At 42.6% G+C, this 22,886-nt stretch overlaps 1 protein-coding gene across 1 annotated transcript in view; it reads left to right on the forward strand.

The window, feature by feature from the left end:
• LOC125441593 (zinc metalloproteinase-disintegrin-like ohanin) overlaps positions 1 to 22,886 on the forward strand; it is a 62,480-nt gene that overhangs the window by 14,779 nt on the left and 24,815 nt on the right. The window contains exons 2-9 of the mRNA XM_048512211.1: positions 5,044 to 5,156; positions 8,073 to 8,149; positions 11,417 to 11,495; positions 15,835 to 15,911; positions 16,491 to 16,683; positions 18,205 to 18,267; positions 19,315 to 19,386; positions 20,872 to 21,041. Of these exons, the coding sequence (XP_048368168.1) occupies positions 5,044 to 5,156; positions 8,073 to 8,149; positions 11,417 to 11,495; positions 15,835 to 15,911; positions 16,491 to 16,683; positions 18,205 to 18,267; positions 19,315 to 19,386; positions 20,872 to 21,041 (844 nt within the window). The remainder of the gene's footprint in view (positions 1 to 5,043; positions 5,157 to 8,072; positions 8,150 to 11,416; positions 11,496 to 15,834; positions 15,912 to 16,490; positions 16,684 to 18,204; positions 18,268 to 19,314; positions 19,387 to 20,871; positions 21,042 to 22,886) is intronic.

Raw genomic sequence — 22,886 nt, forward strand, 5'->3', positions numbered from 1 at the left:
GGCTGTTGCTCCCGAGCACCTGGACTGTTAAGGTATTTGCAATCTCAGATCAAAGAGGATCAAGTTTGGTAGCCATAAATCGACTTCTCCTCCATAAATCTGTCCAAGCCCCTTTTAAAGCTACCCAGGTTAGTGGCCATCACCACCTCCTGTGGCAGCATATTCCAAACACCAATCACACGTTGCGTGAAGAAGTGTTTCCTTTTTAGACACAGCATCTGTAAAACTCTCCTCCAACATATTTCAAATGAATCCACTTTTTTCCTGTCAGCTTTCTTCATTGTCCAGCTTTCACACCCATGCATAGTCATGGAGAATACCATGGCATGAATTAACTTGCTCTTGGTTGTCAGTGACACATCCTTATACTTAAGATTTTTTTCTAGCTCTTTCATGACTGCCCTTAGTCTCCATCTGTTGGTATTTTCCAAGTGTCTGTCACAACTTAGCCATGAAAAGTTAACTGTATGTATGCAAACCAGTTACTGAGGTCACAGTTATGGCCAGTTTTAAGCTATTGGTCAGTCAGTCTGACATTGCTTGCATGCAAGTGGTCATGTAGGCAGAAGTTATAAAGTTAAATCTGTTTTGTCGAAGGCTTTCACGGCCGGATTCAACTGATCATGGTGGGTTTTCCAGGCTGTGTGGTCGTGGTCTGGTGGATCTTGACCCTAATGTTTCACCTGCATCTGTAGCTGGCATCTTCAGAGGTGTATCACATTGTGTATAACAGACTTCCCTCTGTGATACACCTCTGAAGATGCCAGCCACAGATGCAGGCGAAACGTTAGGAACAAGATCCACCAGACCACGGCCACACAGCCTGGAAAACCCACCACAACCAGTTTGTTTCTTTGTTCAAGAAGAAGCTATGTGAGGTGATAACCACAATGTGACAACACAAGATAGCAAGATCTAACCAAGTGTAGTAACATAGGAAAGTATAGCATTGCTTGTTTTTGTTCCCATGTAACCCTCCCTAATAGTTAGTAAACTCACTTATATAAAAAGCAACTGTAAATCAGTCTCTTCTCTGATAAATTACCCTACACATTCTCCTTCTGATTTCTTGGTTGTCATCTCCCTTTTGGTTGATGGTGCATTTAAGGAGTAGAAACACTTCAACCAGTTTCTTCATTGTGAACCTTGAACTTGTGCATTTTCTCCGAAGTCATTACATTTATCTTTGATGTTCAGCTGTAATCCTGCTTTGGTACTTTCTCCTTTAACCTTCATCATTATTCGTTTCATGTATTCAGTGTTTTCTGCCAGTAATGTGGTGTTATCTACATTTCTCAAATTGCTAATGTTCTTTCCATTTTTACTGCATTGTCATTTGTTTTTAAAGTTTTGCCTTTTATTATTTTTAAAATTAAGAGACAGGATATTCTAAAGAAATATTAACCCACCCACCCAGCTTTCAGTGTTAACGTTGAAATCTTCTATGTGGTTGCCAGTCTCTCGGGTCATGAGCATAAGTGGGCTTTGTGATAAAACAGAATGTTTGTACGTATTTTGAAGCTGTGAAAGCAGTAATGCTGAGAAATTAGCGCAGTTGCTGAGATACAAGGAAAGTCAGTTGGACTGCAAAAAAAGGGGACAGGAAGGTGAAGTAAGATGTAGGGAAGTGAGAACCTTCAGTACTTAAAGTAGTGGTTTCCTTCCAGTAGGGCATTTCATATCTTGTCTTATGTCAGAGAGTTTACAGGATGGGAAGATAATAGGCTGTGTTGGGGAAACTATGAACTTTCATTTCATAAAAAGATTGGCCCAGTATCATGTCTTCAGGGATGGAAAGGATTAAACAGGCATCACTGTCCCTTTCCTCTCATACATATTGGTATTTTTACAATGGTCTCAACCAGCTACTAAAATCCCTCACAACTGAGCACCCTTCTCTTTGTACTGAGCTTCTCCTTGTGTAATGGGATTCAGATGTCCCCATCAGCATGAGTTTTATCATTTTGGCAACACTCTTTCCCGTTCCTCAAAGGAAAACTATGATAAGGATCTGTTGAAGATTTCATTCTTTGCCTTTAATGCTTTACACAGCTTGGTCTTTGAGAATGCTGACTTTTGCATGCCTGCTCCCTAGAGGTCTTGATCTATGTGCCTCCTTTAGATATTAGATTAATGGAAACATAGAGCACTTCCAATTGGAGTAGACAGATATTGGAGAGGTTGTGACTCAGTGGCAGAACGTTCATGTGAAGAAAGTCCCAAATTCAGTCTATAGCATCACCAGTTTAAAAAAGGATAAGATAATGGACAATGTGAATGACCCTTGAAGTACTACTGCCAGTCAGAGTAGACAGTGTTGATCTTGATAGATCATTGATTCAATATAAGGCACTTTCATGTACTCATGTGATACAGTGCTGGGCTGACTCTGTAAGGAAGCTTTATTTGTTTGCCCTCCCTGCCCCCCTCCCTGCCCAGTAGAAAATAGAAAAAGATACACTGAAGATCCAAAGTGGCAGCCCAAAGTCTGGGAAGCTCTCCACAAGCTGAAGTGGCACCAAAGCATTCTGATAGAAAGAAGTAGCGGCTCAGTGCCAGCATGAAATGGCAGTCTGCCATCAAAATTCCACTGGGCACACCTTAAGCATTAGACCTACCTAAAGCATCTTTTTAGAGCCTAGCCATTATTTATTGAACTATTTTATAGCCTATTATCCAGAGAACTCATAGCGGTTAAAACAACTTTGCATCAGTAGGTAAGAAGTTGTTAAATAACTTTGCAGTAAGAAAACATAGTAAGAAAGCAGTTGGGTTAGGGCCAAACTAGATGACACACTGGGCGATCCAGGCTGGGATGGGGGAGGTAGGTTTGGGCTGAAGCCAAGATACGGGGGAGTGGGGGAGAGCTACTTATTCTTCCTACATCTTGAATGTATTCCTCCCACTATTGGCGGGAAACAAACAGGAAACATAAGAAAATTTATATGTTTCACCTAAATAGCAGCTTGGCCAAGGGTGGGGGTGGGGAGAATGAACAAGGTGGGGGAAAAGGAGGTGAGGAAGATTAAACACTCCTTCACCCAACCCCACCACCTTGAACCAAATTCTCCTGTTACTGCCATTTTAACTATCAGAAATGTACTGGAGATTCTGTTCTGTAAATATTTGCTTATTTGGCCCTTAATCTGCAACTGAGAAAGTAGGCTTCAAAAGTCACAACAAATCTATTAATCTTTAAGAGCCACAAGGCTTGTTTTTAATGAGAAAATAAGTAATGCAGTATTGACTAAATGCTGGAGAATGTGTGCTTAGAATAGACCGTTTTCCCATGAAAGGTTCAGTTAAAATTCTTTTGAAGGCTCAATCTGAGATTGCCCTCGGGCTAACAGTAATTACTGTGAGATAACTTAGCATAGCTAGAAGCAGCTACGAGGAATTCTGGCACATTATGTAGGTGACAAAGCCTGAGACTGTTAAATTTACAAGTCCGCTGCTTCCCTTTACCTGTCTTGTTACAATTGGAGACTGAAAAGTTTGAAGGATTTCAGAACTCTGATCCAAGGAACTGTTAACAACAACAGCAGCAGCAGCATCTCAGGGTCCAAATACAACAAAAGCTAACGCAAGTGCAAAAACATTGATTTTGTCAACATTATGTAAGGTATTTGGACAAATCATAGAAGTAAGTCAAATCAAGCCCAGAGGCAAGGTTGAATTAAGAAATGCTGAGGCCCTGCCTAGACTATCGTTTGCAACTGATTTTTTTTGGGGTGAAATAAGAAAATCCAGTTGTAAATAAATAATTGCTATATAGTGTATTGAGAATGCAGAGGAGCCATAGCAGTATGGGGAAAAAGTACATTCTAGAATTGAAATTTGGGGGTGGGGTTGTGTGCATTTAAAGACCCTTTATAATGAATCCAGCTTTGCCCAGGGGCTTCCATTTGCTCTAGAATAGAGAAGGCAGGAATGGGCAAAGAAAACTCAGCCCTGGGAAATGGAAGTAAGAAAAATAAAATGGTTGAAAATGCAACGATCAGAGGTTCAAGCTAACCATTCTGTCTGTACTTGCCAATGGTAGCGCTTTCCCATAAAGTTATGGGGTTAGGATTGACAGCTCTGGGTTGGAAAATTCCTGGATATTTGGATGTGACACCAATGGAGGCCAGGGTTTGGGAAGGAGAAGAACCCTTCCCAAGGGGAAGTGGAGTATAATGTCGAGGAGTTCAGCCTTCAAAGCAGCCATTTTCTTCAAGGGAACTGACTTCTGTAGCCTAGAGATAGGGTTACCAGCTCCGAGTTGGGAAATACCTGGAGATTTTGAGAGTAGAGCTTAGGAAGGGTGGGGTTTGGGGAGGGGAGGGGAGGGACTTCAATGGTGTATAATGCCATAAAGTCCACTTTCCAAAGCAGCCATTTCCTCTAGATGAACTGATCTCTGTTGCCTGGAGATCAGTTGTAATATCAGGAGCTCTCTAGTCACCTCTTGGAGGTTCGCAGTCCTGTCTGGAGATCAGCTGTAACAGTGAGGGATCTCCACGTCCCACATAGATGTCGCCAACCCTGCACGAGGCTAACCTTCATAATGTGGGAGACATGCCTGACAAATGGAAGTGGGCCAATTTCGGAACTGAGCTGAGATCTGATGAGTGAGATTTGCTGGACACAGTTTCTGAAGCCCTTCCATTTCACAGAACAGTTGCAGTATTAGCAGACCTGAATTATAATCGCTGTCCTTGGGAATGCTGGATCCAGGAAGTTTGGTGTCCTACAAAACATCTGCGCAATGTGAATTTGACTCCTCATCCAAGCTGGCAGACTTTTTTTCCCAGCCAACCGGCTCAGGAGGATGAATTCAGCCGTTGCCAGCAGCCATGAAAACTACTATGTCCCTATCTTCAAGCAGACTATGCCAAAGCATTTAGAGAAGATCAGTTGTGCATAGTTAGGCTTCCTTGAGAAGTACAATTCCTACAGTATTGCTAATTGAATTACAGTTAAGATTGAGCACTGTTGCATGCAGGAAATGCAAACTTTTGTAACCAAGCGAACAATTCATTTTCAAAAAATTTCATCATAAAGGGAACTCGATGAAGAAACTACCTGGGGTAAAGCACTATGAAGTAGTATATCCGCAAAAAATTCATTCTATGCAGAAGAGAAATGTAGAAGGAAGTCAGAATTCTCACCAAAAGGTAAGAAAATACCATATTTCCCTCCCAACTTCTCAATATATATATATTGAGATATATATTTTATTGGTGTGGATCAAGGTGCATATATGGCCTTATTTCTAAAAATAAAAATAGAAAAATAAAATAACTGAGATAAAGAACTGATATCCTCCTTGAATGTTTATCCCTCAGGCTTTTTGGCTACAGTCCAGGAAAGTGATTTACTAGGTACCTTGTGTACCCAGCAGGGTTTATAGTTTTTTTCCCCCATTAGGAACTCCCCTGGTTTTTGCTAGCTTCAGACTGGCAAATACCTCAAGAATTTGGGGGTGGAGCCTAGGAAAGGTGGGGTTTGGGAAACAGAGAGACTTCAGCCACCACCTGGAAGTTAGCAACTCTACACACACTAGATAGTATCGTCTAAATTTTCTGTGTATGCTTGTGATAAATACCACACTTGTAAATTAGAGCTTGGAGGCCGTTTCCAGTGGGTAATTTCCCAGCCTGTCGCACTTGCGTTCCTGTCACCACTAATGTTTGCGGCGGGAGAAAAGGAGAGTGGCATATGACCCTGAAGTGGCATAAATTTCAAGTTATACTCTAAGGGCCTTTCCCCACTTACCTTAAGCCCCGCGCTACTCGAGGAGAGTAGCGTGGGGTCCCTCGGCACTCCCCACTGAGAGGGGCGGCGACAGTGCAGCCACCCCGAAGCTGCTGCTGTCGCGCCCCTCAGCGCGCAGCATCCCAGGCGCTCTTCTTAACGGTGCCTTTTGATGGCCCCGCGCAGAGCGCGGAGTCGTGGGGACGGCCGGGCACGCGCCTGGGATGCTGTGCGCTGAGAGCAGCGCATGGCATAGAGGGGAAGGACGAGAGTGGGGAAAGGCCCTAAGATTGCCCCCAGTCTCTATGGTTTTTACCACAGAGATTTGGAGAGATTCCTCAAGCATTGTCTAGAAGTGACATCACTTCACTGTCAAATGGGACTTTCCACAGGCTTCACCTCAGATAGCTCCTGGGCAGTTGCACTGCAGGCAGCAACCTGGCAACTCTAGTTAAGGATGATTTGGAAATTTCTGCTAGTATGAATTGTAGCAGCCCATCTGTTATTAGGGGCTAGCCTATTTTAAAGCTTTTTCACTGGCTGGCTTATTCATTCCTGGGTGCATTTGAATGTTCTGGGGCTTACTCTTTCTGCATGTTCCCATGTAGCAGCTCGCTATACTTAGCAAGGTCTGCTGCCTGTGACTCCTCTGCATAAGGTCTTGTCTGCAGTGGCAGAGCCTGAGCTTTCACCGTGGCTGTTCTGTGCCCGTGGAACAGCTCTCAAGAAGAGGTCAAGGGCGGCATCTGCTTTTTGGCAAGAATTGTTCTTCAGAGCTTTTGGGACAATATGAGAAATGTTGTGCCTAGAGTTGCTAACTTCCAAATGGGGCCTGAAAATCTCCAGGACATACAACTGATTTCCAGATTAGAGATCAGTTGCCTTGGAGAAAATTACTGCTTTGGAAGGTGAACTCCATGGCATTACACGCCCTTGAAGTCCCTTCCCTCCTCAAACCCCACCTTGTCAGACTTCACTGTCAAATCTCCAGGAATTTTCCAACCCAGAACTGGCAACTGTATCTGTGCCAGGAACCACCCCGGAACTTTTATGGTGTAGAGTATGGGGAGGGTGAGGGTTGTTGTCATGGTGATGTCCCTTCCAGGTCTAACATGATATGAATCTATGATTGTTAAACCTTTCAACAGGACCTCTTAACCCCTCTTCCATTCTCCTAATATGGGCATATTGTGAAATCAGTCCAAACACAGAGGTGAAAGAATAGATAATCTCTGTAGAAAAGTGGTGGCTAGAGACTTAAGATACACAGCCTAGTGATGTCACACTGAATATAAGTCAGAGTGACCACCTCTGGGTGGGGTCTAGAAACCTCACAGAATTACCTTTTAACTCCATACTATGAGTAAATGGCTGCTTTGGAGAATAGAGTCTATGACAGGGGTGTCCAACACTGGCGCTTCAGATGTTCATGGAGTACAATTCCCGTCAGCCCCTGCTGGCATGGCCCCTGGTCTATTCTATGGCATTATACTGTGCTAAGGCACTTCACTTCCTCAAACCCTGTCCTCCCCAGGCATCACCACCAAATCTCTGGGAACGTCCTAACCTAGAGTTGGCAATCCTAAATAGCAGTACAAATGGTAATACTTCCAAATGCCACCAGGAATTGTACTCTATGGTATCTGCGACTGTGTGCAGTTGCAATCATGTGGTTTTATTGTATCAGTTATTTAAAATATTTATATGTTTGTCTGTCTTCTGGCCTAGCCAGGACCAAGGCAAGTAACAGTAACAAAAATGAGGTTAAAATTCCCATCAGGGTTGCAAGCTCCAGGAGATTTTGTGGGGTGGAGCCTGAGAAGGGCTCGGTTTGGGGAAGGGAGGAGCTTCAATGGGGTATAATGCCATAGCGTCTACTTTCCAGAGGGACCATTTTCTTCAGGTGAACTAATACAATAGCAGGAGGTCTCCAGCTACCACTTGGAGGTCTGCAATTTTAACCTTTGTCTAGGACCCTAAATCAGAGGAGTCCAGCTCTGGCGGTTCAGATGTTCATGGACTACAATTCCCATCAGCCAATTGGCCATGCTGGCAGGGGCTGTTGGGAATTGTAGTCCATGAACATCTGAAGTGCCAGAGTTGGACCCCCCTACCCTAAATGCTACATTAGTGTTTAGACATTGTGGATGCCTACTGTGGAATTGAGGACAGGGAGATAACAGGCCCAGTCCTCTTCCCTCTTCCACACACAATTGTGATATCTGCACAAGGGGTTAAATTGTTCAAAATATGTAGTCATTATTTTGATTTGCTTGGGTATTTTTTTACACTGTTCTAATTAATACTCTTACATACGTTAACACACTTCAATACAGGCCAACTATGAAGATGATGTACAGTATGAGATTAAACTGAATGGAATAAAAGCAGTCCTTCACCTGGAAAAAAACAAGTAAGTTCCCAAAATATCCCTACTTTTTAATGGCAAAAAATATGGTTGTTAAGCTCATTCCTATGCTAATATCTCTTTTTTACCAATACTTCTGCTGTAAAGAGCCTTTCGTTTTCAGTAGAATTTCATTTTAATGGAATTACTCTTTTCATTAACTCTTTCGCAGCCTGTCCATAACTGAGTCAAGAGACAAAAAAGCAAGTATGGTAAATATATTTAAGAGAAGCATTATTGTCTTATAATACATTATTAATAGTTGAAAACATTCCTCAGCAGCCATAGTGTGAAATAAAACTTGTTCACTGCATGATGCTTTAGTACTCCCATTGCATGACGCTTTAGTATTCAAGTGCATCCATTCATGTACATATATCTGCAGTTGAGGTAAAATACATTTATTACCTGCTCAGAAATTAAATTTGTAGACAGTTTCTGCAGAAAGAACTGAAGAATTGCAGCCCTAGCAAATGACATAATATTTTATTGAACTATTCCTCTCATAGGGGACAAAATCTGGTGGATTCGGCACTGCACAAATATAATGTGTTTACGATGTTATATATAACATTTTGGGGGGAAATTTACACAGCTCTCTTCCCCAAAACAAGGTCAGCCCGTTATATTTCTCTCAACCAGGTTTTCCAAAGATTGCGAAACTATCAGTCTTTCTCCCCAGCCTGGATTAAGGATGATTTCTGCGTATTACGCTATAAAAATCCCATGCAAGTGTCATTTTTCCTTTTTTTGTTTTGAGGGGGGCTGTCCATGAACCTACAGCAACATGACTAGAGAACCTGCAATTTGTGTTGCTGTAGCTTTGCAGATAATCCCCTCTAAACAAAAAAAGGGATGGGATTGTGAGGCTAAGTGAAATAGCAAACAAGTGAGCTACAAACTGAGGAAACCTCCATGGGGAGTCTGTTGCAGCACACAAAATGTCAGGTGCGACTGTGAAACTGACAAGAGCTCCATGCAGCAGGTGAGAGAAAAAGATCCGTTTTGACTGACAACGCTTGTGTTTTCCTATGCCAGTGATGGCGAACCTTTTTGAGACCGAGTGCCCAAATTGCAACACAAAACCCACTTATTTATCGCAAAGTGCCAACACGGCAATTTAACCTGAATACTGAGGTTTTTGTTTAGAAAAAACAGTTGGCTCCGAAACGCACGTTACTCGGGAGTAAGCTCAGTGAAGCAACCGTGCAATGCTTCGAATGGGTGAATCACGACCCTAGGAGGGTTTATTCAGCAGCAAGCCCCATTGCCAGCTTACTCCCAGGTAAAAGATTGTGCCCAGGCTAGCCTAGATGTGTGTGTGTGTGTGTGTGTGTGTGTGTGTGTGTGTGTGTGTGTGTGCGCGTGCATACGTGCGGGGGGGGTGATTTTCCACCCCCCACATGATGAACTCTGTGCATGTGTGCCCACAGAAAGGGCTCTGAGTGCCACCTCTGGCACCCGTGCCATAGGTTCGCCATCACTGTCCTATGCTATGGGAACACAAAATCCCCAAACGACCCTTTTTATAATGTCCTAAAGACATTATATTTATGCTGTGCAGAATCCACCAGTGACTTATCAGGTACAAGGAGCAAAAAGTAGGGCATGCCCCTGTAATTAAGGACAGTTGGAGCATATGTATGCTTCCACTCACCCCTGCCAATCAAGATCTATTCCAGATGACTGCTTGCACATGTGAATCTTAGTCCATGTGAATCAACCCCTTAACATGATATTGTGCTTGCTGTACTAAGAGGTCTTGCAGCACACTATTCTGGAAAATCATGACAGGAAAATGCTTCAGAAATTATCTCAGACCTTTTTACAAATCCTCTCACCTAACCTACCTGATAGGGTTGTTTTGATAAAATGGAAAAGGGGGAATCATGTATGTTGTTCTGATGTCTTTGGAGGAAAGGGTAATATAAAAAAGGTGGTGGTTGGAAAGATGCACAAAATGTATGCACATTAACTTGGTCTCCTTACTGAGGCCCTGCAAAAAGTAGCATTTCCAATTGCCTGGATGGTCCCCCACTCTCAGCATGGTATTTATATTCTGTTAACATGAACTGTAAATGAAGATATAAATAAGTTAATGAGAAGGACAACTGCAACTTGCGCAGTATTGGTGTAATAACTAACCAGCTTAACAGGCTTTCTTGATCTCTTCACTTACTGGAATAGCCAGGGCATCACATTTATTAGTAATTCAGATTCAAGGAGCAGGCATGCTTGAAATAATGTCATAGATATAAAAAAAGCTTACCTGGCCTGCTTGCTCTGTTGTAGCTAAAAGGCGAGTCTTGCATTTATCTGCAAATTGAGCAATCTGCCAACAGCCTGGTTAGTATAGGCACTAGGAATCAGGAAATAGTTGGTTCAGACCTCACCAACGCCACTACATGCACGGTAGTTGTGCAGCCTTTCATTTTTACTGAAAAGAACTATTCTTAAATTGATCTGTAAATTTGTCACTAGAACCAGCAAGAGCTAGGGTGGTGGACTCCAATCTGGTGAGCCTTTGTTTCCCCACTCCTCCACATGAAACCTTCTGGGTGACCTTGGACCAGTCACAGTTCTCTCAGAACTTTCTCAGCCCCACCTACCTCACAAGGTGTCTGTTATTTATTTATTCAGGTTATTCAGTTGTTGTGGAGAAGGGCAGGTGAGTTTAAGCCACATTGAGGTAGAGAAAAAGCGGGGTACAAATGCCAATACTTCTTCTTCTACTATTCATTTTTTAAAAAGATGATTTGGTAAGAAGCCAAAGCAAACTGTTCTGGAGATTGTGGAAAGGCTGTTTCATAATGATGTTTGTGAGAGCTTGCCAAACAGTACTTTGGTTTTAAGTTTACAGATGCCCCCCCCCCCCACCAGCTCTACCACCCCCAAGCTTAGCCATGGAGAAAGATAGGTGTCTTCAATTTGAATGTGATGAGGGCAATTTCAAAATGGCCTTGCTGCCCTTAAAAAATGTTACACGCATGTTGACCCAAAAAGTACTGCAAATTATTATTAGTGATTAACCACCAAGTAACAAGCCCACAAAATAGCAGTACCTGTTTAAAATCAGTTGCCTCTCTTTTTGCTTTATTGTATCTCATGCAGAAGCTTACATACCAACCCTTCTTAGATATTTTTTTTTTTACTCTGATGCTGAAAACAGAGGTTCTGTGTCACTGGCAAAGGATGACTGCAGACATAGAATGCAATTATCTCTGGTTCAGCTTAATTTTGCCTTGAATAACAAAACTATTGTATTCTTTTCAGGGATCTTTTCCCCGAAGACTACACTGAGACTCATTACTCCAGTGATGGCAGACAAATTACAACTATCCCAAAAATCAAGGTAAAGTTTGGAAATTTCTACCGAGGAATTTATGTGTGTACATGTTACAAAATGGTTTCTGAATTTCTTGTCTTTGATGTTTCAATACAAAAATGCCCATTCCAGTTTCTTCCTTGTGTTGTATGTTCCACATTCCCTGTACTCATTTTCCATTACACCTTGATGGATCCAAACGGTTCTTTTACCACAAGCTTGGTGTACATTTGCAACTAATGTGTGAGAATTTTCTGTTTTGTTCTGTTTTGCTTTCAACACTGTTGAATTTGCTATGAATTTGTTTTGCTTCTGTCTATTTAATTTGTAGGTTCATTTGTGTTATGTTCACATGTTGCATCTTTTCAAAGAAATCTATGTTGCTTAGACAGCTCATATACGTATAATAATTTAGGTTTATTGAAACACAAATAAAGTGGGATCAGTTTGGTTGGGAGGAACTGAAAATAGGAGGAAAATAATCACTAATTGGATTCACAAATTGTGAAATGAAAATGGGGATTTGAGGACGGAACCTAGAGGGCTCAGAAATTCAAATTAATCCCTACAGAAAGCCCCAGAATTTTACCTCACATTCTCATATACATTTTACTTGACAATTGCTCCTACTGTGTGAAATTCAGCTTGCTGTTTGACAGGGGGTATGGTTATGCAATATTACTTTTATTCTATGGTTATTGCTTTTATTGCAACTTTGGATGTGTTGTGTGTGGGTGTGTGTAAGTCATTCTGAAGGAGGTTTAAAAGAATCATGAAATGAAAAGTGGGGGTGATTATGGAGTCTCTGGTTCATGCCTTGCTAATCAGGATATCGTTGTGTGGGTGAGCTGTGTCTGAAAATTTCTTCTATGGGTCATGTGGTGTAGAGATGTTTCTGACCTCCAGGGAGGGGAGTTTGGTGAGAAGAACACCTTGTTTTATGTGAACGGAGAAGGTAGTACATTCCCTCCTCTTTGATCTCCTGCCCTTTCCCAATAACTGGACCGTTTCCCTCAGATGGCTTTCTGTCTGCCACATTCCTTCCTCATTGATCTTCTGTTCTTCTACATAACGATGGCTTATGAGGTGTAGTGACAAATTGAAACTGAATGTAAATAATGTTCCTTGGCCTCTACGTACTGCATGTGATGTTTTGTTCTAGCTTTTGTTCATTCCCTCGGTGGTTTAGAGCAGCTCTGATTCAGCTTTATTCAAGGGCAAGTATTTGCATGCCATAACTATACTGTGATCAGGTGCACTGTAGCCTGTATGAATTAGTTGCAAATGGATTCAACGGGAGAGGACACCAGTGTGGTATAGAGGTGAAGAGAATCTGGAGAACTGCGTTTGATTTCCCATTCCTCCTCAGGAGTGGTGGACTCTTATCTAGTGAACTGGATTTGTTTTCCCACTCCTACACAAGAAGCTTGCTGGGTGATCTTGGGCTAGTCACAATTCTTTCAGACCCACCTGCCTCACAAGGTGTCTGTTGTGGGGAGAGGAAGCCTGCTTCTTGCTTTCTCCTTTCTTCTCCCTAGGCACACATTATTATCAAAGTTCATTATTTTGGTTGGGAAAAAGATTACTGCAATTTTGATTGGAATGCTTAGGAACCATAAAAGAAGTCCCAACTTTTAAAATGGAGCAAGTCTCTGGAGAGGCAGCACATTCCCCCCAAAATAAGTAAGTAAGTCTTGAATAGTTTAAAAATCCGGTCACACAAAGCATGGGAAGTGTGCAGTTCTATCTCATGCAATCCTTGAATTAGGGATTAGAACTCTGCAGGAAATTCCATGTAACAAAATGTTTTCTGTCCCTCCACCAAGCAAAACATTGCACAGTATCTGTTCTCTATTTTTTTTTTGCCACATTTTCTGTCTTACTGCTGTCTTAATTGAGGTCAGCAATTTTGGCTTGGACATTTCCACATGATCCAAAAACAAATAGTAGTGTTATGCAAAATATCCTTTAATTAGCAAAAGAATACTGTCAGCATGTATTAAGACAGAAAAAGAAAGATGTAATAGGCTTGATTTGGAACCACAATTGTTGCTGCAATGCCCATGTTTGTCCCTTTCTTTCCTCTTTCTGCATATTTTGAAGCTGGCCAATTCCCCCCACCCCCACCATTGAAGCTATGAGGAGTCCAACAAGGTTATCTATGTCCAGGGAAGGGGGGCTTGACCCTGAAAGACCTTTATCCCAGCTCTGACTTATGACACAATGAGTTCATGCAAAATTTGAACCTAATTTTCGGGGCAGTCTTTTAGTCATCATATGCACTGGTTTTATTAGGCACCCAGTTTCTGCTTGGGGTGGCTGGAGATGCCATTCCTCATTCTTCTGCCTGTTTGGAATACTTTTCCACAGCAACAAACATGAGATTTTCACATAAGGAGTACAACACTCATGTCATCTTTCTTTTTCTTCTTTAATTCACCATTGTTTGGTTTTGCATAGTGAAAAGTCAATGGAAAGAAACAGAGGATTAACATTTTGTTGGGCTGAAACAACCTTCTTTAGAGATACCTTTCCAATTTGTTATTAAAAGAGTTGACATGTGTCATTGCAACCAAGCTTCAGTGGGCAAAAACAAATATACAGATAGGTGGAAAGAGAACTCTACTATCTGGATTTGCCATTTTCCAAGTAGCTATGCGTCACTTACAATGCCTGTGGAACCAGGGTGGTTAACCTTAATGTCTTTAAAAGCTTTGTAGCAATAATTTCTGAAAGCTCCAAGACTTTGCCTGGGTTATTGCCAGGGATATTGGTTAGCTTCATTTCAGTTGTCTTCTTTACATTCCCAGTACAGTCATCTTGCATTTCCATATATGGGTTTCTATTCCTCCTGAAATTTACACCATTTAATTGATACTAGCACCCATCAAATAATTTGATGCCACATGCTAAGAAGTGTAGGGAGAGATGCAATTATGATGTAATCAGACTAAAGGTACAGCCCTCTATAGGTTTCCATTGGGTTTACGCAAACTGGGAGCCCGCATTTATACAATATGTGTAGTTACATGTGAATTGGGAAATGCAAGGATGTGCCATGTGGCTCAGCATTTGTTCATGTGAACCAGAGCCACGAAAATCAAGGGTCTTTGTGGTGCCTCCAGTTGGCGGGGACCCCTGGCTAGCCTCTCCGGGGTGGGAGTCTCTAGTTCCCCTTTGTTCTCTGTGTCATCAGAAGGGAGGGAGGAGGACTCACTGGCTACCTCTTCCTTGTGGCAGTTCTCCAATTCTGTGGGAATTCCCACCCAACAGCTTCCTCCTTGACCTCCATCCCTCCCAACTCTTACAGAGGTGATCCCATGCCTGAGGGCCAATTCCCCCACTCAGGGCCTATGGGTCGAGGTCGAGTCTGCCCTTCAATTGCCTCTATGGGTTGGCCTGCTTGTGTCTTCAGGCTTGGCTCCACCCCTCCTATCCCTTACTTGGGGCTCACCCTCCATAACTCAGAAAACGCCAAGGCCTTCATCCACCTCCCTGGCTCAAACGCTATGGCCTGCCAGCTCCCTGTACTGCTCTGCAGCTGCTTTCTTCTCGCGAATGAACCCAGTCACCCTTTATGCAGAGGAGCTGGGAAAGGTGAGATGGAGCTGCTCTTGGGAGCTATAGGGTGTTCAGCATCATCTCTGTGAGGTGTGTGTGCTCCCGTGCTGCCTCTGAGAGCTGTGGGGTTCTTGGTACTGGTTGCATGAGACATGGGTGCTCCTGTGCTGCCTTTGAGAGCTTTGGAGTGCTTGGTGCCGACTCTGCAAGGCACGGGGGTGGGGGGGGGGGCCTAGGCTGTCTCCAGGAGCTGAGGAGGTGTCCTGGGTGGCAGATCTGGCAGTCACCCTGGGGCAGTCTTATTCATAGGAATGAAAAGCAAATTGCCTAGTTCACTCAAGATGGGTATTGTGCTCTTGATAGGGGGTCCTAGTTCTTGTGTCTAGAATGGACATCTGTAGAGAGTGCCTGTGTATTTGCCCCTATGGACCAAATAGCAACTCTGGGGTGCCATTTCAGGTTGAGAAAACACTGCATGGGCCGGCAAAGACTTCATCTGGCATATGCCCAGTAATGGTTTTTGGCCTTCCTTCTACTGGTATTTATGTGGTTTTAATTGAATTTAATATTTTCACTGTACTTTTAGCATAGTACCAGATTGAGCAAGGGATTCTAAAAGAAATGAGAGGAGGAAATGTTTTATTTCCTTCCTCAAAACATTTTATTTTGGTTGTGTGGAAAGGGGCAATGTCTTGGGCTGGTCCTGACCTTCCAGTAGTATTAAATTTTTGAACGGAATTGCATTGATGCTCCCCAAATAGCCATCAGCTCCACTTTAACATTGCACATCTCTGTCTTCATATAGGACCACTGCTATTATGGAGGTCACATCTTAAATGATTATGGCTCTACTGCAAGCATCAGTACGTGCGATGGGCTGAGGTAAGATGTCTTCTAAATATTTCCATTGCTGTATATATGTTGTTACCTTTCCTAAGGAGTCAAAATAACCAAGTTGGATGATATAGAGATCTTAAAACATAGTCATTACACAGCAGCACTTCCACGAAGGTGTCTTTGGGTGAATTTGAAAGTATCTTTTTGAGTTTGGAGTTCAGAGGGGGTAGAGGCTAAGCTATGTTGTTGGCGGACCCTTCCCAATGTCCGTCAGGAATGTAGGACATTGTTTCAGAGTCAGATTAACTTCTGTAATATGAATCAGAGGGTAGAAGAACAGATAGTTTGTTTGTTAGAAAACGGGCAATGTGCCTAGTATAGTGGAATGGAAAAAATATGCAACATGAGCTTTATTAAAACTATTGTGAATTTTGATGATCGTGTTTTAATCATATCATCTTCCCATTGTAAACCCTTTTCTTTTTTCTGCTTGATGGAACATTAATGATAGATCAATTGAATAGATTAACAGAGTTACATTAAATTAAATTGTAGATTAATTAAATAGAGATGGGAATCTTTCCCCGTTATCCTATTCTGAAATGGTCTTCAAATGCTTTACAGGGGATATTTAAAGTTCCGTGGCAAGAGGTATCTAATTGAACCCTTGAAGGTCTCAGACAGTGAAGCCCATGCAGTCTACAAATATGAGAGTATTGAAAACACTGAGAGTCCTAAAGTCTGTGGGGTTACGAACACTACATGGGAATCAGAAGATCCCCTCAAGAAGACTGCCAGGATCAGCACCAGTATGGAAGTAAGTTTCACCCCAAAGCTTCAAACTTGAGAAATGGTTTGAGAACAATGGTTATAGATCCAATTCCCAGTAACTCCATTTCAGAAAGACTTCCGACAGCAGAGCGTTTGAAATGCACATTATAGAATGGCTGCTTGTCAGACTAGGCAACATTGGGCTCAGTAGACCAAAGGTCTGAATTAGTATAAAGCACTTTCATATGCTCATGGAAGGTGGGCATACTTGGCCATTTCCATACAGAAGGAACAACAGATCCAATCCAGAGACCCAGTGGAAATTCCTCCATTGGGCAAAATGTTGAAGGTCTGCACTGGACTGAGGGCATTCCCAGGCCAAAAACCTAGTGAAAGCTGGCTGAGGCCCTCTATCCCTGGGAATGCTCCTAGTCCGCCCCTAGCTGTTCTGGTGTCAACCTGTAGGCTGGCTCAGCTCTGCGGGTGGCAAGTTCTTCTGGGTTGGGTCCTGTGGAACTCTGTGGGGGTGGTGCCTGAGTGTCTGCCCTCCCCACTTATGCCAGCAGGGTTGGTAAATGCGCCAACACAGCCCCAGGAGCCATTTCACCACTTTGGATTGAGGTATCTCATTAGGGTACCTTTTAAATACTTTTTTGGCAGCTTCTAAAAGCTTCCTAAAACAAATTGTGACATTGTGTCGAAAAGAGTATATTTGTGCATCCAGAGTATGGTCAAAGCAATATAGGAAGCATTATCTCAGGGCAGTGTAATGTTATTGGAAAAAAAGATTGAATCTAGTGCACTTTTAAGACAAACACAGTTTCATTCTTGATATAAGATTTTGTGTGCATGAGCGCTTCTTCAGATGCATACAAAAGTTTATACCAAAAATAAAACTTTGTTAGTCTTAAAGGTGCCACTGGACTCAAACTTTTTTCTTCTGCTTCAAATCAACACGGCCATCCACCTGAAGTTATCATATTGATTGTGTGATCCCTGTTTAGCTGGCATCAATCTAGGAATGAGAAAGTGAGAGAGAAAAATAATCAAAGAAGCAGTAGAGAGGGAAAACAATGGTTGCAGATAGCTGAGATGGGCTGCAATTGGCACAAAAGTGACAGAATAAGTTCTCTTTCAGACAGCTTCCTCAAACAATGTATCATGTTGTGGGTAATAGTTAGGCAACGTGTTACACGTCCATGTATGCAAGGGAATTTGAGATCGCTGTGTATTTGCATGAAACTGAGCACAGTTTACAATATATAAACATGTCACAATTTTATATGTGAACCAAGGGGCTCACCAGAAAAAAAACAACAACCCCAAACTGCCATATTTTAGCAGAATTTTGATGCAAAAAACCCCTAACCAAACGTTTTTATAGCTACCATTCATTTCTAGTATTCATTCAGCCATGAGAAGTGGCTTTAATATTCTTCATATTCTAAACTTTTAACAAACTTATCTTTGGATTATCTGATGATCTGGCATTGCTCATTGGCTTGGGGGTGAGTGGGTTGTTCTTTGGCAAACCTGTGAACAATCGTTGCTTTATATTTTTCTTCAGAAGGAAGCATACCTGAAGGCTAAAAAATATGTTGAACTTTACATAGCTGTGGACCACAGAGTGGTAAGTATGCTGTTTAACTTTGAAAAATTCTGTATAGGATGCCATTTTTACTGAGAGGGATGTAACTAGGGAAAATGGGGCCTGGGGCAGACTCCGAGTTTTCGGCCCCCCTCCATGGCCCCCCATGCCCCACTTAACTTAACCAGCAGCAGGACCTGGCAGGGCGAGGCCGGGCAGGGGCGCACTCAGCAGCCTCTGCCAGACCTGGCGGGATGGGGCCGGGCAGGGCTGACAGGACGGGGCAGGACAAAGGGGGAAGGAGGAGGGGTCACAAGTTTTTATGACTGGATAGGGGCTTAAAACCTGAATACCAGACAATGAAAAGTGCTGCACCAACAGTACACTGAAAAATATTGTGTCTAAGTCTGGAAATCCAATCAGAAAGAAACTGGCAAGAGCTTCAGCCTGTTCAATGGGATTCCCTTCCTCTGTCCTCATTACTCAGACCACCTAATCAGATATACCGGTATTTATATCAGATATGATCAAATAAGCATATATATTTACATTATTCATTTACACTTTCCCTAACAATCTATCCTACATTTTAAGGAAAGAGTAACGTATACTCTTGCTGTATTCTCATATAACCTTCCTCACAGAAAGAAAGAAAAACAGATGCTTTTGTAACTTGTGCAAACACAGGACAGATGGTACTGCAAGCTCACACACTTGTAAATCTTCTGTAACTCCATCATTGCTCTCCTATAAAAAGAGATACTGATTGGAGCACACATTGGTTAGGATAGTCTGATGTGGGTTCTAAGGAATATTATGCATCCTTACTCTCTATTTATGAGTGGTTTGATATCTCAAGGCCAGGATCAGGCAGAGGTCTTTTTCCAACCTGTTATCTTGCAATTTTCACTTTAGCAAATATTCAGAATTAGATGGATTCCAGTGTAATTCCCAGAACACTTTTCTGCGTGTAAGCCCAACTGAACAGACTTGAGTAGGGTTCTGAGTAGACTTGCTTGGGATTGCTTTCTCACCATAATCCTAACTTCCCCCCCTCTCTCACCATCTCTTTAATGTTTGCTTTTGCAGTTTAGGCACTTCAGTCGCAATCTGATTACTATAAAGACAAGAGTATTTGAAATAGTCAATTATATTAACACGGTAAGATGACTTTTTGTTTATTTGTTACTATTATTTATTATTACTATTATATATTATTATTGTTCACTCTCGTTGAAAGTCCTCCAAGTGGCTAGGATTCTCTTATGCATGTCTGTGTATCTTTGAATATAGCTCCTCCAAAATTAAAAAGAATTAGGAAAACTATATATTGCTGGAATTGGCAGGACCAGCTGATGTACTTTTTGGCTGAAAAGGCACCAAGGATCAGAGCCTGCAGAGCAAACATCCTGGGGCAACCTTCAGCAAATAGCAGCAGGGAATATCCTTTCAGATACACACAAAATGTTGAGCGCAAACTGAGGGTGAAACTGACCAGAGAATAAAACAGTTAGGTGGGAAAAACAAGACATCTCCTGAACTCTGCATTCCCCACAGCCAGGCAGAAGATGTCTTGCCGGCAGCTTAGGGGGAAAAGGTGCACTTTGAAGAGTTCTTCAGAAAAGACATCTTGAGCTAAAATAAGGCGTCCTGAGAATGTCTGGGGAAGAAAGCTGTGTGGAGTGCCTTCCCAGAATGCCTTTTTAGTGTCCCCAGGACATCTTACTTAGGCTGTACAAAACAGGCTGGAGTTTTTATACCTAATATAGTCGTACCTCTGAGAGAACAGTATAAAAGAACAATTCTGAAATGCTTGGTTCCCCTAGAGAATAGCTTCACCCTGGAAGTATCTCAAATCATGGGCTTTCACTAAGGCATTTTGATGTCCCACTCCATATCAAAACCCTCTTCTTTACCCTCCAGGAACCTGGTTACCTTTCAGTATTTACTTCCCCCCCTAGGGATCTCTAAACTAATTTAATAATTCCCTCCTGACACAATTAAATTCCTCCTTGCTACCAAGCCCTTTGGCTGCTAGCTCCCATCTAACTAACAACTATCAGCTCCCTTTTTACTTCTGCATTCCAATCAGTTGTTAGGAGGCTTAACCCTTACTATGTTGAAGCTTCTGTATGCATCAGGTAAACACATCACACATAGTAACAGCAAGGCAAGTCGTTTGTCGTGATAGTTGGTTTGCATCAGGATCAGATAGGGGCAGGTGGAATCTTTATCTGGGGGCACATGGTGGTTTGGCACCCTTGTGGAGGAGCATTCCATAAGTTTCTGCTTGCATTCTGAAGTAATGCGGCAAAGGTACAGACTGACCATCTTGGTGAGAACTCAGCCTACACAAACAGTAGAACAAAGTTGGATCTAGCTGTTTTTGGCATGCTTCGTGAACTCCAATCAGATTTCAAAATTGTTCCAAAAAATTACGTGCCTGGATTTCAGTGGGCACAGATAGGAAGGACTTCTAAGTTCCTAAGGGAGGTATAGCCAGGCAGTACAGCAATTTGGGAATGGTTGGCAGATACAATTTAAGTCAGGAATCTTACATAATTATTTCAAAATATGTGTCATTTCATCTGCATCTAAGCCAGAAAAAAAATTATGGAGTGTTGTTCATGTTCTGTGCTCCTACAGGTTTACAAACCCTTAAAAGTTCATGTAGCTTTGATTGGCTTAGAAATTTGGTCTGACGGGGACAAGATTGTTGTGGACGCTTCCTCCGGCATCACTTTAGACAGATTTGCAGATTGGAGGCGATCCGTTCTGCTGAAGCAGAAGAGGAATGACAACGCCCAGTTACTCACGTAAGTCTCATGGCACTCATGGCAGGGGTCTACCACCCAGGGGGGCATATGGGGTCAAATGTCCCAGGGCTGTGGCCATTGAGTCACATGGGGGCAGAAAATCGCCCCCCAATCCCTCCTCCTCCCCCCCAGGTCCATACACCGACTTCAAGACCTGGTGCAAAATGTGGTTTGGTCATAGTGCTGGAGGGTGGTCACCCATGCGGGTGGGGGTGGGGAGGTAGAAAACTCAGATTTTGCACCAGGCTACATTTTTCCTAGATGTGCCCCTGACAGTGAGTGAGTGCAGCCAGCTGCAGAATGCTGTCATATGTCTAACGATGGAGCAAGAAGACTACTAGAAACCTTGTGTTGCCAACATCCACAAGAACTCTGGAGATCTCCTAGAATTGCAGCTGATCCCAGACTACAGAGTTCAGTTGCCCTGGAGGAAGTTGCCGCTTGGGGGTGGGGTGGTCTCAATGGCATTATACCCCACTGAGCACCCTCCCATCCTCATACCCCCCCCCCCCCCTCCTCAGGTGCCATCTCAAAATCTCCAGGGATTTCACATATTGGGGCTGGTCAACCTATATCATACACTTCCAAAAATGGTTTGGGCCTATGTTCTCAAGATCTTCTCAAGGGGAAGTGAGAGCACTGTTCAGTTTCTAAAAGTCTGACATTGTGCGATAACATTCCCATCATCCTTGAACGAAAGCCCATCTTCACTTTAGATCTGAGACAAATGTGTTTGCTGCTGCTCAATAGTTAGGGGAGAACACTCTATACATGCTCCAAAGTATTTTTCCTTGTTGCTCAGTATTACTTCCTTTGGGAAGAGTTGTGTCCCAGTCAAATGGAAAGGGATGGTGCTAAAGGGGTGAAACTAAAAGAGGGAGAATGTGGGTACAGCATCTCACCACATTTTTGAAATTTGTTACCACTGAGGCAATTTATCAGAGTCAGGTGCCTGTCTTCGGGACACGAGCTAAGCTCTTTTAAAAATGGGTTTTTAACCTCAGTGCATGACTGAACTGAGCTTGAATTATTCTGTTTCATTAATTGAATTATTCTGTTTCATTGGCTGGCCTAAAGGCTGTAATAATAAACTAACTTCATTAATAAATTAATACATGAATTAGTTGTATTTCACAACCACTAGAACAGAATCCCTGTTTCACCCATAAGCATGAAATGAGTCTTTTTTTAAATTGTGGGCTGGTTTTAAAGGATATTTGAGACATTGTCTAAGGCTTTCATGGCTGGAATCACTGGAATATTGTGGGGTTTCCAGGCTGTATGGCCATGTTCCAGTAGCATTTTCTCCTGATGTTTCGCCTGCATTTGTGGCTGGCATTTTCAGAGAATCTGTGGCTGGCATCTCCGAAGATGCCAGCCACAGATGCTGGCAAAATGTCAGGAGAAAATGCTACTGGAACACGGCCATACAGCCCAGAAACCCCACAACACTCCATTTGAGACATTCTTAATCCTTTTAACTGGAGATGCTGAGGACTGAACCTTGGATCTTATGCATGCAAAGTGGATGTTCTGACACTGAGTTATGGCCCCTCCAAGGCCCTTCTCTAACAATAGCCATTGTTTAACTGGAGATACCAAGGTCTGAACCTGGGGACCTCCACAGGCAAGATTCTGCCACTAATCCACACCTTTTGCTCCGTGGCTATGATTTTATGTCAATTATGTGAGAAATGACATTGACAATAATTATATATGTATTTTGTCTGCATCTCCATTAGTAGAGCTGGTAGACCTATGACACTCTCTGGTTTCACAAGCAATGTAATCATTAAGGTGGCTGTAACAAGTCCTCCAAATCTGATCCCCCCCCCCTTTTCCTTC

Source organism: Sphaerodactylus townsendi, linkage group LG12, assembly GCF_021028975.2.
Source record: "Sphaerodactylus townsendi isolate TG3544 linkage group LG12, MPM_Stown_v2.3, whole genome shotgun sequence".
Lineage (NCBI taxonomy): Eukaryota > Metazoa > Chordata > Lepidosauria > Squamata > Sphaerodactylidae > Sphaerodactylus > Sphaerodactylus townsendi.